The sequence below is a fragment of the Tinamus guttatus genome, unplaced genomic scaffold, assembly GCF_059628265.1.
Source record: "Tinamus guttatus ecotype Peru unplaced genomic scaffold, ASM5962826v1 Tinamus_guttatus_pri_ptg000010l, whole genome shotgun sequence".
In the NCBI taxonomy this organism is placed as follows: Eukaryota; Metazoa; Chordata; class Aves; order Tinamiformes; family Tinamidae; genus Tinamus; species Tinamus guttatus.
The window spans coordinates 5,033,952-5,053,031 of NW_028288544.1; the positions used below are offsets into that span (position 1 = coordinate 5,033,952).

Here is a 19,080-nt window from a genome sequence, read left to right on the forward strand (position 1 = left end):
TAGTACTAGTGTGAAGCATTTAGTAAAGCTATTTTTGTGCCTGCCTGCAGAACCAGGCTCGGAAAGCGCTTAAGGCCCTTTGGTTCCTTCTTCAGCGAATGTTTTTTAGCAGTTGTCATTTACCAAAAAACATTCCTAAATTGTAACGCAGCAATAAATAATGAAAATGCCTGTACTTTAAATAAATCCTACATCATTTATTCTATAAAAACAGGAATTAAACATGAAGGGGGAAGGGGTTGGAAAAATACTCCAACAATTTCCTAAAGCACCCAAACCACAGACTCCACTGTGGGAAATGAAAGAAACAGAGAGGCTGAGTCAATGTCAAGCAGATCTGGTTGTTGCATATTGCAGGTGCATGATGAAAAGCTATTCTGTCATGTTGGGAAACTAATAGTAAAATATCTCAATAATGTTTTTTAATAATAATTTTAACTCTTTCCAGTTATTTGGGTATAAAATATTTGAATTTATAATTAAATAAATGATAGACCGTGATTCAAAGAATCTACTCAAAAATGTCCTGTTGCATCAGCCTAGAAAACTTAGCAGAAGATAGGAATATTTGGAAAAGTTTCAGAATATTTCACATTGCTATTTATACTTTTATAAAACTGCTTTTATATTATAATAGGTTGCCATATTGTTCAAAAAAATTGGCAAGAAATAGTGGGTTCATACTACTTAGGTATTGTAAAAAAATAAGCGACCTAAAACCAAATTCAGAAGGCAAAAACTTTTAATTTCATAACATTTGATTTTTGGTATTTCTATCTAACCCAATAAAAAATCCTGGCAGTAGTGCCACATCACCTACCTGTCGTATTTAAATTTATTTACAAATAAATCAAAGTAGATTGATGGCTTAAAGTATATGGCAATTTCTGTTTTAGGAAAGAATTACTGAAAGACAAAGTGTTACTGTACTTGACAGAAATAACTGTCAACGTGCACCTCTAGAACTACAGCAAGTGGACGAGATTGGATTGCTGGAGCTGACTTCTGATGTCAAAATGGGTTCCAAGATACCAATAAACTCTTCAAAGTTTCTTATTTTCTTCTGGTGCAAGATTAAATTTCAAGCTGAAAAAAAGATTACTTCTACTTGGAAAGTTTTAAGATTAATCTAGCAAACTGATGTTAAGAAACTAATAAAAATTGATGTAAATTGATGGTAGCAATTGCACAAAGTAAAAATTAAAAATTTGCAAAGTAAAAAAATATTAATTATTCATATATAGTAGAGAAAAATATCTTGGCTTTATAAATTGGACTTATTAAGAACTAGTAGGTCTATTTAAAATTATTTTTATTATATAAGCATTTGTTATATTATAGACTCTCAGAGTGCCTTGTCATAGTCTGTACAATCACAGGTTCGAGCGCTAGATGAATGGATATATCTATATCTATGTATAAAACATAAAATTACATATATATCTACTGGAAATTTACAGAATTTGCTATTCAAATTCCTAATATTTTTACTGTATATAATATAATGGCATGTGCTTCTGTGAGCATCATATCAAAACGTTTTTCAGTGAGAATTTCACTAAGGTGGAAAGTACCAGCAAAGTAGCATGTACTTTCTGAAATACATTCCTTTGAATAAGCTTGATGGTTGGAGCAGGCCTAGATCATTAGCTGGTGTGTAGGAGCAGTTGTTTGAAGAATAAAAAGATCACAGCGTTGTGAAAATAGGAGCATGAGGGAGAAATGAAGATAGATGGGAAATGCTGAGCTGGAACGGTAACCTAGAAGGCAGAGCTGCGATCCCACGCTGGGATACGGGGATGCCACTTGCTGCCTGCAGTGCTGTGCACGCACCTCTGCCGGGGACACCGCCAGAACGTACACCCAGAGGCACTAAAACAAACATAGGAGGAGACTGGGCAGCACAGTGACGACCATCCGCTCATACGAAAAACTCAGCTTGGCAGCATTAATTTTGAATGCCATACCTACAAACATTTATTTTGATACAGTAATATACAGATCTAAAATTAATCGTGGCTGTATCACCACCCAATCCCTACCCAGGAATAACTCCTTTTAAGCTTCACAACTTGCAGATCAGGTGGTGTCACATTTGTCACTAAAAAGACTATGACTTCATTTTACCATAATGAAATATTCTCAGTATAAGCAACTAGGTGACATCTGCAAAGAATCAAAAAAGCTGGAAGAAAGTGGTCTTTAATCTGCTGAAAATGCATTATTGATGGATAATTGTTTGGAACTGGTACAATTTTCCTTTTAAATAAATAGATTTTTTTTAGTGTTTTCTAGTATTTATTTCTGCAATGCAATTAGTAATTTCTTCCAATGAAGGTAATGCAAAGAGACTGTGCAACATGAAAGGTTGCAAAGAAAAAGTGGCTGCAATGTATGCTCCCAAAGGGAACAACAGCAGATGCTACCTGGGAGTGACTGGAGGGAGAAAAAAAAAGAGAGAGGAGGAAAAAAAAAGACTTCAGCTTATGTGTAACAACAACAACAACAACAAAACCAAATAATGAGACTAAAAGGGAATAATGCTATTTGGCATATCTGAAGAAATAAATTTCCTGTTCATAAAACTAACACAGCACACAGTTTGGAGTGGTACTTGCAAGCTCTTAGAGCTTGACTAACTTTTATAGCTGAAACAATTCCTTGCGAATTTTTTGACTTTCATGTGCAATAGTACAGGGCTTCGCTTACGGTTCTCACTGCCCACAATGCAATAAAGCCTCTGATTAGATTATGTTTTTTCATCTTGTGGGAAATTATTCCTTCCCCAGAAAAACTGTAATAACGCCTGAACACTCATTAGAAACAGTAAGAGCTCCCTTTGCATTTTGAATTCTGATTCAAGTGCACTTCGTATTATTTCTGGCATCTTCTCGGTTCATATGTTAAAAATTATGCCCTTGTCTATCTGTGATGCAGAAAGAATTGCACTGAATTTAAAAAAATTGGATTTTCCAAGGTTACAGGATTCCAAATTGCATGGGCGTGCAATCTCCATTAACGGGCAGCAAAAAACCCCAAAGGGTCCAATTTTTCCCAAACTGATTTTCTCCTCCTCCTGCTCTTTTTCTTTTTCTTTTCTTTTCTTTTTTTTTAAAAAAGGTAATGTACTCTGCACTCTCTTTTTAGTATTCCGCTTCTGCATTGCCAGCCCTTACGCTTGCAAAACTAAGCAGAACAGGCCCCTCGCAACAAACCCCAGTTTCCTCAGTGTATTTGCTCATTCCTTTGGTGCCTGCCCCGAGGTCACCAGCAGAATCTGCAGCTCAGGGAGGTGGGACCCTCTTGCAGTACTGGGTCGGCTCCTCTCAACCTCCAGGGATTGCATAGAGCAAAGCAGCCCAAACGCCCTCTTCCCCACTCTCCTTCCTCAATCCCTGACTTGACCATGATGGGAAAAGTCCCTCCTTAACCTCTTAGCTGGCCAGGACGCTGACCTGGATTAATCAGAAAGAGCCATAGAGGGTACAGAGAGCAGAGTAAAAAACTGATCAACAACAGCTTTTTAAATACAGCGCCTTGTCTTGGTGGATTATGCTGACAGGTAATAAAAGTATTAGCTCAGTGCAGAGGTAGGGATTAAAATGTTCTGCACCTCAAAAGGTTGTAAAATTGAAAACCAACACACACCACAAAAAAGTTAACTGCTGAAAGAGCAGGGATAATTATAAAAGAAAGACAAAACTTAGTGTACAACTGCAGTTCGGCTTCCTCTGGCGCTTATGCATTTTAACTCTCCTTATACAATAACTGTTTAATTATGAGTAATGAATTTCAATGATTACTTCTATTTTAAGAACAAAAATCGGGCATTTTACTTCCTCCTCACGACATCACTGTGGCTGGAGATAAAACTGCCGTGCGAGTCGTAATTGCACATTTCTGTACCTTAATAAATTTCGAACTTCAAAAACGCGATTCCAGCTCTAAGTCTCCCGAGTTTTTAATATTTGTTTTGGGGATAATTACAGTTCAGCATGTTTCTTTACAACGAAGCACAATAAATTATCCCAGTCCACACTTCTAATATACTTTTCGTCTTGTAAGAAACTTCTCTGTGAAAAGTATACCGACATTTTAAAGCAAAAGTGAGTATGACAGATATCTACCATGTGATATTTCCAATGATTCGGAGATAGAAATGCTGGCTGCCTACTTTTTAAGATATTCATGGCTTGCACCAATACATTTTTATTGCTTTGAGTCAGCACAAACCCAGCAGATCAGGATTACTGGGGTTTTGTAGACTGTAGGGCTTAGAAGAGAATAGCCTGCTTTCTTGGAGTTTCTTCCCTCATATTTTCTTTTTGAGTTGATCTAATGCAACAGATATCCTTCTTTAGCCCCCTTCATTCTTTAGCCATCTTCATAATTCAACAAATGTATCCTTTAGCCAAAATTCCAGTGAGTTTATTATGAGAAGCTTTAAAATTTGCATTTTCCCTTTATTGTAGCTGTTTTGGAGGTGACAGAAAAGCATCCACACACCTTTTGAGATCTCGAACTTGGCTTTTCTAAGATCAAAACAGAAATTTGAATATGGAAGGTCTCTAACTTTTTTAAGCACAAAATCTCAGAAACGGTTTGAAAGCCATTAGGCACTTACTGCTTCTGGACATATATGCAGAACTATATAGACAAGCTTATGTGTGAAATGAAATAAGATTGTTTAAAATGGAAATACCTAGGTTTTTAAAATGGAAATGTTGGCAAGCCTTTAACTACTACAACACCTATTCCTCCATTTATTACAGAGTTCATTTCGTATTAAGTTCTAGGGGAAGGCTGATCATTTATTTTTTCCTGATTTCTTTTTTCTTTGCTGTATAGACCTTATTGGTGCCCATGAGAACATCAGTGCTCTTGCACTAACTATACCAAGAGCTGTGTGCTGCCAGCAGGCTAAGTTTGTTTGTATTCTTTAAACAGTGTTAAGCATGAATCAAATGGTTACTTAGTTGAGTTGCTGTCAAAAAAGTTACTTACGTAATTCACAAGTATTTTAGAATAAATAAACCTTGATCCCAGCAACCTTTTTGCTGCATTAGCCTTTGCAAAGGAAGGAGAAATGGTGCAGTAAGGCAGGCTGCTAAGACGGACACGACGTTCCAGCGACAATAGCAAAGTCAAAAGCAAAAAGGAGACAGTTTCTCCTGTGGGACTTTTCTTGTTAGTGCCTTCCTCAAAGTGTTCACACAACTTTAGAGTGTGCTGCTTCTAATCACGATACATAAACATGCAAATTTTTATTAAGTTCTTTCTATAGCCCAGACCATATAGGCTATGTACTTATGAATAAATCATTAACCACATAAAAGTCTGCAGAAGTCTTCAGCCTTCCCGTACGCTGTGCTAGAGCCCCTCAAACCTCCTCCCTTGCTTCTGGCAAAGGGAAGTATATCCAAGAGGATAAAAGAGATGACAAGTCCGGATGGATGCTCGAGGCTGCTAAGGGTAATGAATCTTGTGTTTCTACAGAATGCAGCTAATTCTATCACTATGTGCAGGACCCTGTTGCAGCAGAGCGATAAATATTTTAAACGCAGCAGCTGATGGAATATGTAAATAAGCCACGTTACTGTAAACGCTGGCGGGGGCAGTGGTGGCCCCACAGCACCATTTCCTTCCAAAGCCTGGCCACTGCTGAACCACGCTGCTTGCTAACACGGCTTCGCCTCTCATGTATTTTTTAGAAGGACAAGTGCTGAGGTACTGACTGTTGGATTCATTAAAACCCGTCCGGTTTTGCACAGTATGACAAACTAATCCAACGGAGTGGCTGCAGTTCTGCCGTTGTTCACATCCGTGGCGGTGTTTTTAGGATCCCTGCATGGCAAAGTCAGCACTTTAAAACAACTTGATGGGAACTGCAATCAACACAGAGCAGCCACCCGACTTTCACCACAGTTACATAAATCCTGATGAAACTCTGGAGATAAAAAGTGCGTATCTGTCAATACCATGTTTTCATTTTACTAACACCACTTTGTTCTCTCCCTCATTTCAATAAGAAAGGACTTTGAGAAGATTCGTTTCATATATCTGAATGGCTGAAATATCTACAGCTCTGAAAAATATTCACTGGCAGTTGAATATTCCTTAATAAAACCCCACACTCAACTTCTCACAGCCAAATACAAACTAAGTATACCACGTCTAGTCTCAAATGGTAGCAATGTACAAAAAAAAAAAAAAAAAAAAGACCCTGTGCATTTTCCATGTGAATACTCAAAGTTCTGATGCAAAACAAGGACGGCTTTTTCATTTCTTTAATGACATGACCTTTTGCTACGTTCCTTAATTGCGTAACCCCGTCTCTCTGCAGACTTTTGGCAGGGCTGTGGAGATCTGGTGGAGAACAGCTGTGGCTGATCCTTTATGTGTTTCCACTGTTTCGACCACAATGCCATAGGTGGTCAGGTTGCTAGCTCTCGTGTGACCACGTTCTAAGCAGTTGTCACCAGGTGAGAAAAATTAAGAAAAATCTAGATGACTAAAAATAAACAACCGGGTTTCTGCTACCTCTGAGGCCTGAACTGAACAAAGCTGATGGGAACTGCTGGTCAGGGAGTCTCTCTCTCTGCAAAGTTCCTCCAGAGTGACTCACTTCTCTCCTTTAGAGCTTTTAGATATGACACTTCTCTAGCAATTCGCTGAGGAAGGGATGGAGACAATGTTGAAGAGAGAGAAGAAATATTTAAGATGAAGAAAATCTGCAGCAGTGACCATGAATACATGTAGCAAGAAAAACAGGAAAAGAAAACTAACCATCAGGGCATCAAGAACATGAACCTATCAGCAAAAGTAGTGGAAAAATCACCCTGCAACTTTTAAAATGAGGGCAGAGTCAAGAGGGGGCGATTTGATGCGGTTGCTTCTGAGACTGCTGTTGCTAGACTAGATTTAAGTGACCCCAAAAGGTCCATTTTTGGTCTGAATTACCATGCTCTCTTACTAAAGCTGAACCACTCAATTGTCCCTCAGAGTTCGTCTGTGTTAACCAAAACCAGTAGGATTCTTCTTGTACATGACGCTTGCAAAGACTGAGAGCTTATCTTATGGCCAGTTACATTCTCAAAATAGTTAACATATTACATAGATGAATTTATGTGTGAATGTGTGTTCTGTAGCTAAATGTTGCATGCTGTCCGTTTAAACAGGCTACGAAGATCATGCTATCCATTTAAACCAGTTTAGGATCAAGTAGTCTTACTCCCTGAGTCCTAGGAAACAAAGGACATTACATAAAATGCTGCCCTGCTTTTCAAAAGAGAGCAAAGAACCAATGTTAGAAATATATTCACTTGTCTCTGTGCAAATCCTGGAGTTTATGAATCTCTCTGATTGCCTTATAAATACATTAAGATTATGCTCTAGTATTCAAAACAAGAATATCTCTGTCCCTTTTCCCATTAGAAATAAATTTTTCAGCATCAGCCAAATATATGCCTTATTCATGACAAATAGAAAAAGTTTTTAAATATAGCTTGACATCTTAATTATTTCTTTTAACTTAAGCCATAAAGCAATCTATGGATGCTGCGAAAATTCTAATAAGAATCATATTTTGTTTTTATACGAGTTACTGAACAGCATAGGAAATATTCCTGAAGCTTTAAATATTTCTAAAAAAACTGCAGCTTTTCACAGTGAAATGTAACTCACCATATATTTTCATTTGTGGTTTCTGGACAGCAGAAGGTATTGAATTTGGCATCAAATCTTTACATCTCAATTTTGGAATGTTGCGGGTATATATTGGGCAGAACGGATAGGAATAATCATGCTATTCCCCTTGGCATAGTCCTAGATTCCGAAAGCATCAGGGGAAATTTATCTAAGAAAATATGAAGCAGGCTCACAATGCCTCGAACATACAGGCTGCAGTCATAAAGAATGACTGTGCCTTCTGCAGACACTTAAATTGCCTTTAATTTAGATAAGTAAGGGATCAATAGCAGTAAAGGCGAAATCAGTGTGCATTTCAGAACAGGCTAGTAACTTTGGTGGAGAGCCCAGCATCTCAATCTGGCCCAAACAATCTGTGAGAAATGCCATGATACTGCAACTTCCCTGCTTTTTTTCATCTGAACTAGTTATACTAAAAGCTTCTGAGTATGGTACAGATATACAGAAATATAGATATGCAATATATAGAAAAGGAGAACATGAACATCACTATTTAGGACATGCTGGAACTCAGCAAGCAACATGGTGCAGCCTAGCACATAGTGATTGTTGTCAAACACTGGTGTTCCAGACAGACGTGATACATGGAGTGTCTAGAGCAATCGCTACTAAATACCAAAGTAAATAATACTGTGCAATACTGTATTATATCTAGTTACATGTAAGCAGAGATGGAGGCCTGCCGTTGCTTCAGGAGTGACCCATGACTCGTGTGTAGCCAACTGCTTACGCTGCTTGTGAATCGGCAGTCTGGGTGCCCGTCCTGTCCCATGCGAGAGATCTGCTTCACATCCACCCGCCTGGAGGAGCTTGCTGGCCAGCCCAGCACCTCCACGTGCTCTGAGGTAACTGCCTCTGCCGTGGCAATGCCTCTGCCCAGCTCAACTGGCCTGGTTCTTTCCCTTGAAGGAAGCAAGGCTACTTGCAAATCATGAGACAGGGCTGCCAGGGGACAACAGAGTGATGCGACAGAGCCTACACCCTTGGTGGCAAGGGTCATGAGCCTGGCGCGCTGGAAATAATCCACCTGCAGAAATCTGAATTTCCCCCATTTATCAAGGCTCAGCGCTACATACTAGTTCTTATCGTGTCTAAGAAGGTATTGAAAAGGAAAACTGTCATTATCACACCAGTGAAAGTTTTCTAGACTAGAAGCAGCTTTCAGGTGGTTCAAAATGCCTACCACGGTAAGCTGAACTGATATCACATTATCAGGCACTTTGTTCTCTCTCTCTGGCTGCCAGCCTAATGGCTCAGCTATTACAATATCACTGTTCTTACACTATAGTCTGAAATGTACTCAAGCCTAATTTAAAAATCCACCTTTCGCTCTGGTGCTGAAGCCATGTTAGCAGTGACAATGAGGCTCCCTGAATCCAAACCTCCACTTACAGAATTTAAAGGCAGGATTTTCTTTGCCCAGGATACACTCCCCCTCAAATGCTCACATGTGACTTCTCTCTAATGAAAGAAAATGGGCCCAATGAGCCAGGGCTGTGTTCTTTTAATGCTATAACTTTTTGCTGTGTGGGAAGTAGCAGATGCCTTTTGCATCTCCCTAGGGACAGTGTGTTTCCAGATGTATGTAAGAGCAAGCAGATACTGCTTAGCATCTCCAAGCCTTGTCTACAGAGGCTCTGTACATACATGCAGCTAATGAGAGAGAAGGGTTGGCCCTCGAGAGCTTACAGTCAGAACAGATGAAAGCATGGGGAAAAAAAAAAGTAATATTATCCTCTCTTTTATATATGTGAAAGAAAAAGAACAAGGAAAATAGGTCACTTGCCCAAGTCTGCAAGGAAATCCTATAAATATGGATTTAAATGTAATACTTCCCCAAGTCTCAGTCCAGTATCAGAAAAGCATTATTTCTCCCAAACCAGTATATTAAGGAAATAACATCAATAATGAAGCAAATAACATCAATAATGAAGAAAACCAGAAGGATCATAAATAAAATACCACATAAAATATGTGTGACAAATTCTGATTTTTGAAAACTTTCTCCTGTGTCCAATTTAACCAATTGGCTATTTCACTGAAGCTGGAAAATATATGCTTGTTGTAACAAAAGGTGGTTGCCCAGCAGTAACTTTCTGTTTTCATTTATAATTATCTACCAGAATACACCCAGATCAAGAATGATCCGCCTTTTGACCACAATGAAAACGGACTAAAATAACATGGAAACACAAGAGAGAGGAATTCCCTCTTGGAGAGAGAGAAAAAGGACAGAAAGTATCTATTTATGGAAAACTGATGAAAAAAAAATCGAACTTTTATCTGACAGCTTCTCCAAGATTTTGTTCTTGTTGTCACATATTTTATTCTTTTTGCTTCCAGTAGTAGAAAAAATTGACTATATTTCAGTGCAAAAAAGTTTAGCTTTGCTTTAAGACGCTCGCTTTCCCCACAGTATCAGTCTTTTAAAAATAAATTCACTCTGGTAGCAAAGACATAAATCCCTCGGGCTGTCCCCAGAGCCTTTAGGATTATTATAGATTATGGCAAGGAAGATTTAAATATCTCATTTACCTGAACAGCGTCATAATACATTTTCCTGCCTTCTTCATCTGTCTTGCCCGACATCAGCCATGCCTTGAGCAAATATTCATAGAAGCTATCACCAAGCCCTCCAATGGAGACGTGATCTAAAAACGCAGGGAACAGATTGAACAGCAATTTTATCCTCAGTTTATGCAGAGGTAGATGAATGCATTTAACATCTCATCCTACAGTGATCTTACAATAAATGTCACCTTGGAACGTCAGGAAAAAAAACTTAATTGATGAAAAAAATGTTCTAATTGATAACTTTTTCAGTAGGATAAAGCATCATATTTAACGTCCATATAGTGTCACATGAGTTCATAGAGAAGAATTCATCATTTCAGCATCTCGTTCATGCTTATAGTTTAGTCCATATAAAAATATGTTAACCTAAGTTCTCTTATATACATATATATATATATGTAAAAATGGAAACAAAGCAGAAAGTGCACTCAAATTTGACAATTTCTTTCCCTCTTAATTGTCAGGCATTGCTTTTACTTTTTGTTTTATTCACTAAAATACCATTTAAGTCACTTCAAAAAAAAAAAAAAAAAGCCAATGGGTTTTAACTAATTACTGCAAAGTTGAATTTCAGGTTTTTAATGGCATTTGAAAAATTCCATTGCATATGTTTAAAAATAATATTACATTTTTGGACATCTGGCTTGTCTTAGAACTCAGTAGTGGCTTTACAGAAAAAAGGATACATCAGCTCTGCCTCATTTGCAGGAGATTATTGCTCTCGCATTCCTGTATATGGCCCCACGATTACTGTATGGAAGGATCTGGTACTACAAACACTGTGACTGTTCAGCTGTGCCTGTTCAGGACTTGACACTGAGCAATGGCTACACACAAGACAGGCCCTTGGAGGTCAGAACACCACTCACGTGGAGGTTACTGATGTTCTTAGCTGTTGGCACAAAGTTGCACGAACTTGGGGCAGAAGATTTTTTTTCTCTACTAAATCTTGGCTACATTTTCCCCCCTCTGCTAATCTGTAACATGCAAACTATGATTTAGTTTTCCAAAGGCATCCTTTGCCTTCGCAAAACCACCACATTGCATCATCAAACCTGAATTATAAAACAGCTGCTTTCCCTCCTCTTATGAATGAGATTTATCAAATTTCTGGAAAGAATAACCATTTATTTAATTAAATGTTCAGATTCAAAAGGAAAAATGAAGAGGTTTGTTAAAAATTAGAGCATTTTCTGTGATGGAAGGCTGATCTTTGAACAGCAGCATTTAAATGACCTTTACGGTTTCCTAAATAAATTACCATAGAAACCTCTGACATTTGCAAACTAAATAGCACATGAACAGTTTCATCAATAATAAGCCCTGTTATTATATACATTATTGCAGTAGACAAATCCAATTGATGCATGCTGCAGCAAATCACTGTCGGTTTACTGTCAAAATAACAAGGGCTAAATGAATTTACAGGAACAGTGGCAGTGATCCAGCAGTGTCCTTCACAGTTAGAGCATTGCTTGATAAGTAATGTTCAGAAGCTGCTCTCCCCTCCCCACTTGATGCTTGAGGGATAACACTTCTGTCTTGTACCAATTAAGGGGCTGTTTTTTTCTCTCTGTTGTAATCAGCTGAGAAAAAGACTAGAAAAGCAATCTCAAATAAAACATCCTTCAACACTTACGCTCCTGATCTTCTACTACGAAAAAAAAATCAATACCTTCAAACAGAGGTAATTGAACTCCAAGTGGTGCAACAAGTAAAGATCAAATTTGCTTTTGCTGCTTCAGCAGGCTACTGACTGACCAGTCTCAGCGTTTATGCTTATCATTTGCACACACAGGGAGCTTTTTGTATAGCAAATTTCTATGCCAAATTTCTATGGCAATACAACCTGCTTTTGGAAACCAGGGATGGTATAAAGTTGTCCTGTGCGTGCGAGCAAAAAAAAAATGGTGCCTAAGACACAATAATATTAAAAATAAGAAAATGCCAAAGGCCATAAGACTGAGCTGGCATTTGCTCTAAAACAAATAAGGCAGAGACACTAACGGTGTCAACTACTAGAAAAACTATCTCTCTTTCAGCTCACCAAATAAAGTTACTGCAAGACCCTATAACTAGGTTTAATGCCAAAGTAAATATTGCCCCAGAGTTCAGCTGCACACCTTTCTTGACTCTCAGTACTGCTGCACAAAATAAGGTAACTGGGTCCAAATTTCTGCTCGGGGAAGTTGTTGGCTAACCTATCTCCCAAAAGTTCTTTTTTTTTTTGTGGCTGATTAAAGCCAAGGGAGAAGGTTAATGAAACTGGTTGAACCTCCATGTGGCCCTTTTGAGCAAATCCAGTACCTTTTGCTTCCAATGTGTTTTATAAAGCCATGCTAAGCCAACACAGGTAAGCAGTGGGCAAACATCTAATAGCTCGCAGATACAGGCCAACTGGAATCAAGTGGTGATACTGTGTAGGGGCACAGTGACTTCAAAGAAACCTCCAAGTATAGCAGATGACTTTTTTTGTAATTGAAGGGGATACTTTTGATTCACAAAGGAAATGCTCATAGACTAATACATAGCATTCAAAAACATATTTTATATTGAAGAACTTCCCAAACCATTCCTGCCTCCGGTGTTATCTAGCCACCCACTGCTATAAGGTTGTAATGTATAAGATGAAAAGCATCAGTGATCAGGAAGGAGCTAAGGAGTTCAAGTGCTCAAAGCATTTTATTATTATTATAATTTTGGTAGGTCTAATAATTGTTTTAACGGAATTAATGTCTTCACTGTTCTGTTCAGTTTGCTTCCTTAAGTGTTTGCCAACAGCATTAAACTGCAGCAGAATTCACAGCTGGTATTAACTGGAAAGACTTCTTTAATGTCTCTTGGGCTATGCTACTGTAAAAATATGGAAACTGATCCAGATAAGTTGGTAATGTTTCTTTAAAGAGCTGGTTTAGAGAGCGTTTTAGACTCTTTAATAAAAGATTTTCTGGAAAAGACTTTGTGGACTACAAAGCATGCCTATTGAGACATTTCCCCGCTTATATAAGCCATACTGAAAGATCAAAAGCACACTAAAATACGGCAAGTCGAATTCTTATTTTTAAACATGCAATCTTTTTATACTATACAGGCATATGACAATGTGAGGAAACAACAAAATACGTAACAGAGACAGGAAGAAGTTAACGTCTCAAAAGGGCATACTGTTGTATGCTTCAGAGGCCTGAAGAACCGATCTACTTACGCTGGCCCCACTGGCCACTGCTGGGATTCAGATAGTTGGGGTAGAGGCCTTCGGGTTTATCCAGTCGATTCAGAACTTTTCGAATGTTCATTACCTATTGGAAGGGTACAAAACACTAAGCATTGATCCAGTTCTCTAAAAACTAAAAGAGCATCAGTACAGAAGTCTTAGCATAAAAAGAGTGCAGCTCCATGCATGCACTGTGTTGTCAGAATACTTCTATCCACCATATGGTTTTAATACAGATCCTCTCAGCTGGTGTCACCAGGTAAACAAGTTCTGCAAAGCCTCCGGAGTTCTGGGGTCAAGGCTTGGTAAGCAGACAAGGCACTAGAAGAAAGATCCAGAATATCTTGCCAAATTTTAGTGTTTGCAGAAAAAGCAAATGCAGCACCTGGGAGAACTAAGTCTTTTAAAGGCCCGTTGAGCAGAAGCACTGTCTGACCTCACCCAGAGCAGGGTGATGTCATCTTGCATTTTAAAGACAAAACCTACTGCAGCGAAGCAGAGGTTCTTTGCTTTCTATACGTATCACACGTTATCTCCAATATAATGTTCTTTTTTATTTTCAGCACACTTGGGAAAAGGGCTAAGAAAGCTCTACGGTCTGACTGTTTAATGCAATATTAACTTACGATATAGCCAAAAGGGGTACGTGCTATGGGGCCTGGTAAGCGCTATACACAAGATGCACCACAGTGTCTTTGGAGCAGGTCTTTGTAACTAATACTAAAATACAAGATTGATGAGAGTCCGTGCCTGGAAAATATCCCCCTCCTGCAACAAATATTTACCACTGAGGAAACCCCTAATCTCTCCCCAGGGATATTTAACCTCCCAACATGTGCTTTATCTCCGGAACATGATTTTCCCTGCACAGTCTAACCTTTTCAGCAAACACTGGGTTTCCAGACAGGTGGCTCAGGTGTATGAACTCCAGATGCAACGTGCCAAACTCTGCCAAAATGCTGCTGCCGCCAGAGGCCCATGGCCAGTTTCGACCGATCCCACTAAAGTCGAAGTGGAGGGAAAAGAGAAACAGAAAATAAGTGTGCGTGTCTATAAGGCAGTACTAATAAAATAAAGCACGCGATGGCTATACTTTATTAACAGGAGATAATGGATTTAAAAAGTTTCCGATGTCTCGCTAAGGAGCCTTGCTTCAGCAGTCTTCCATGACCTTAAAAAGCTGGATGCTATTTGCAGTACATCTGGCTTAATATTAGAGCTCTTAAGGGGAGTAGGATACTTAGGTATTGTCTGAGAGGGTATTTTTACCAGGATGAGTAATTTCAATTTTAATTAAGACCCAAAGATACTTCACAGCAAAATTAATCCCCGATTTTGTGCTTAGAGTAGAGAAAAATAATTTATTGCTAAATCCCCACTAGAAACTAATACTGGTTGAAGTTCAGGAATAAAAAGACTTTCTTAACGTTTCATTAAATAAAAGCTTTTCCCCTCCTTGAAATTTCCATCAGCAATATTCAGAAAAAAATAAAGAAAAGCTAGCCAACTTTCCTGAGCTTCTGGATGAACAACGACATAACAGAGCTGCACATTACTACTGTGAGTGTTAGAAACAAGTAGACTTATTAAATACTGGCATGTCTTCCTTTTTTTCCAGTTCTAAATACCATTCAAAACATACACCCACATAGGCATATATATAAAATTGCATAAGAATTTCTTAATTTTATTTTTGTACATAAGCAGTCACTAGAGTCATCAGCACTTATACAAGGAGGAAAATAAGTATTCTTCCTGCATCAAAATGTGATTCATATTTTGAAAAGAAAAACAAAAGAAGAAATCCAGCTTCAGTTCACGATGATGGAGGTTGTCTGTTCTATTAGAATTTCTTCTTCCAAAGTCAAATATCTATGACTATATTTCAATCAACATTAAGAAATGAAATCTCTCATAAAGTTATTTCCCCACTAGCCATATTAACACATGATTTTGAAATTCTTATACACAAAATATAAAAACAAGCCATTCAACTTTAAAAGAAAAGACTATGAATAAACACGTTTGTGTTTATATGGCCTGGCTTTAAGCCCTGCATTGCCTTCCGTCTGCCCAGCCTTGAGCTGAAGGCTCCTTTGGAATCCACTAAGGTATCAAAATAAACTGAGAGTATTAGCTACTGACAGAGCCACTTATGTCCTCAAGTACCTTAGCATCTGTCAAGCACTCCCCATAGGTATACTACGGATTGCTTTTTTTTCTAGGCCATAAAAAGCATCAAAATGACTAAATTTGAGTGCTGAGTAGAGGGAGAACTTGGTAGAGCAAAAGGAAAGAGATCTGATGAGGCTCCACCGACTAACAGTTAAGGTGCAAGAGACTGAGACATGAGAAGTCCCCAGATACAAATGATTGACCAAAACTCCAAAGGAGAATAACCTTTCTAATCTTAACTGAAGAGAAAATCAATAATGAATTGAAGGTACTGTGAAGATGCCGACAATCTAGCTTCAATAGAATATTTGTATGACAGAAACAGAAGACAAGCTTTATGGGATCTAAATATCTCATTGATTTAAAAGCAACCTCACTGTGCTTTTGACATTTGATGCAAAAGGAAAGTGAAGAAAAAATGATCTGTCTTACAAGCTGTCTTCACCTTAATCTACCTTGGGTCAGAGTTTAGCCAACTGGTGCCAGAAAGCCTTGGACATCATGGAAAGTAAGATCAAGGTAAGTACCACAAGTACCACACACAAAGTGTCTGGAAGCCTCCTTTACATTTTGATGTAATACATTTTGGCAACCAGAAAATTTTCCAAAGAGTTGTTGAGAGTTTTTCTGCATGCAGCAACATATTCATCACAAGTTGCACTACAAGTAGCATGTTCTTATGTAGGATGGCGTGAGAAGGTAAACTTGCATTCTTTACTCTTAGCACCACAAAAGTAGAAAGAAACGTTCCTATTGAATCTATGTACTTTTCAGGGTGATTTTTATTGCTTTTAATTGGGACAGGTGATCAGAAAGAAAAAGCATTGACGTATTTCTGGCGACTCTACAAAATAATGAAGAGAAGGTTAGGAGAAACCGACTGTTTTTGACTCATAGTTGTCCTAAGTCAAAATTCAGAAGCTTGTTTCAGCAAATGGTTCAGTTCTTTGAAATTGAAATTTCAGTGTCCTTAGCTGTTTTTCCTGCAACCTCAGCTGTGGGGCTTTGCTGTGCCAACGTGTATTTCATCTTGGGAGCAAAAAAGTAGTCAAGCTTCCACATTCCCTCCCAATGTCTGGAGGGATGGAAAGAGCAGCCATGTTGCTGCTTTTCGTTCACTTTAGCTCTATCTTTATTTTCAGGTGATATTTCAGAACACAGGACAGTCCAAGTAAGCAGCTTCCAAAGAGACCTTAAAGAGAATGTGGAAGATATTCAGCAAAGCTCTCCAACAGAAGAGTATAAGAGAGATTGCAACTTCACAATCCTTTTCAATTGGGGAAGGTAGGTTGTTAACAGACTCTTGGCTTAAAGAAAGGAAACATAAGACAGCTGCTTGCATTTTAAATGAATTTTCCTAAGCACTGCTGTTTTTCTGTTACAGAAATTCATATTAAAGCATGACCATCACCATTTCATCATAAAACTTTCTATTTATTTTATAAACCTTGTTCCTGAGCACTGGGTTCCACAGACTCTAAAATACAGCATTTCTAAGTCTTTTGGGTCTCTCTCACAAAAAGATCTCACAATATGAGACCGACTGACCTGGGTTGCTGGTAGCTCAGCTAGTCTTTTCTCAGGAACAAACCAGTGTTGTTCCTTTTGAATGTAAGAATAGAAAGAAGGACTACAGAAATGCTTCTGAAAAGGCCAAAGGTATGTGAGGAATAACAAAATACTTGATTTAAAAGAAAATAGAAAATGAGCAGCATAACAATCCTTATAAGATTTTCCAAAACTATTTTACATCTGTATATAACAGCAGCTAATTTTTGCATGACAGGAACAGAAACTCCTGGGGGGAAACTGAACAGACACTTTCAAGGGTCAAAAATACCTAAGTGTCACAACGCTTGTGCCTGTCTCCACAGCCACCGTGTTGACTACTCCCAGCCTTTTCCGGGGGGGTGTCAGGGTGACTCCACCAATGTGAGACCAAGGCCCTGGAGGAGCAGCAGGTGCTCTCCTTGCACGGGGCTGCTTGCACAGACTTCAGAAAGTCGTGCTTAACGTGGAAGGCAGAAGCAGCTCTACCAGGTGATGCACTTCTGCAGGCACAGCTGGAGTGCAAGGTGAATTACAAAATGAGAGACACCTACTAGGCAAAAGTGGAAGTGTCTGTGAGCTGCCATTGCCAAAAAGTTTTAGCATTAAATGTAAAAATAACTCCAAACAACCGTTCAGGCTTTTCTAATGCCTGTCTATTTTGCAAAAAAAACCTACTCAAACTGTAATGGTGACTGAAATGCAAAATGCTAAGACAGAAAATCCAAAGCAAGACCCTACGAAGTGCCTGCTTAATTACAGCAGAGTCAAGAGACTCAGGGTAGAGCAAGTGGGTCATGCCTCGTGCTACCAGGAGCGCCAGCGAGGAAGGCGATGCTTGGGCAGGAGAACACGACTCACAGTGACTGCTGGCTCAACTTAATCCTATTTCAGTAAGAAGCCACAGACAGGAGGTGACACAGGTCACCTGCACCGCTGTCAGGCCACCCACTGTGACTGGGCAATGTCCTCACTTTCCTTCGGGTGTATTTCATGACGCAGGTGTGGAGATGGGGAACAGAGAGGATACTCAGACACGAAGCTCTCCAGGGCTCCCTCAACAACCAGTGCAGGGAGAGAGCAGAGATAAATAACATTTTAGAGGAGATGAAGCTGGAGATGGAGATGGAGAAGCCCAGGGAGACCAGATGCACCACATGCAGTCCTGTGCAATGCCCGAGTCTTCCCAAAATCTCCTTAGACTAATTTTATGACTCTTTAAAAAGTAGAAATGGAGAACACTTCATAAAACAGTATTTTTAATACTTGCCTTACAAAATTAGATTTTTCCTATTCGATAATTTATTATTAATGGTTCCTTTTTGGGCAGGCCACACTTACAATGTTATTTATTTAAAATATGGCAAAATAATTATTAAAAAGATTAAATTAAAAAAAGAAAAGATAATCTTTCTGAAGTACTATAACATAAAAAACACCTCAACATCCATGAAACTGGTACACCTAGCTAGTGACAGCCATGCAGGTGGTGCCATAGGTTGGCCCATTACTATTCTGAACTACTAAAATAAACAAGATAACACAATATGTTATGAACATGTCAGACATTTCTATCACAGATGTTATACATGCCAGCTTTATTATTTCCTCTGCAATGGTTCAGCCCGGGGAGCAAAATCTCCAAAGGCACATTCCATTTTGTTTAAATCAGTTATGATTTCTAAGGCATGGCTCTCTTCTTCCTTTTTTTAAAAATGTCTTCCTTTTATAAATGTCAATATATCTACTTAATGACCAGTCACTGAATTTCTCGTGAATTGCTTGTAGAGTGTAAAAGCCATCATGCTATTTCTTATCTGTCACAACCATTCCTTTATAATAATATTTTAATTAAATTAAGT

General features: G+C 38.6%; 1 protein-coding gene across 1 annotated transcript in view; it reads right to left on the reverse strand.

The window, feature by feature from the left end:
• MAN1A1 (mannosidase alpha class 1A member 1) overlaps positions 1–19,080 on the reverse strand; it is a 130,021-nt gene that overhangs the window by 9,798 nt on the left and 101,143 nt on the right. Inside the window, exons 6-8 of the mRNA XM_088522680.1 lie at positions 14,373–14,496; positions 13,487–13,580; positions 10,243–10,358 (exon numbers count right to left, since the gene is read on the reverse strand). Of these exons, the coding sequence (XP_088378806.1) occupies positions 10,243–10,358; positions 13,487–13,580; positions 14,373–14,496 (334 nt within the window). The remainder of the gene's footprint in view (positions 1–10,242; positions 10,359–13,486; positions 13,581–14,372; positions 14,497–19,080) is intronic.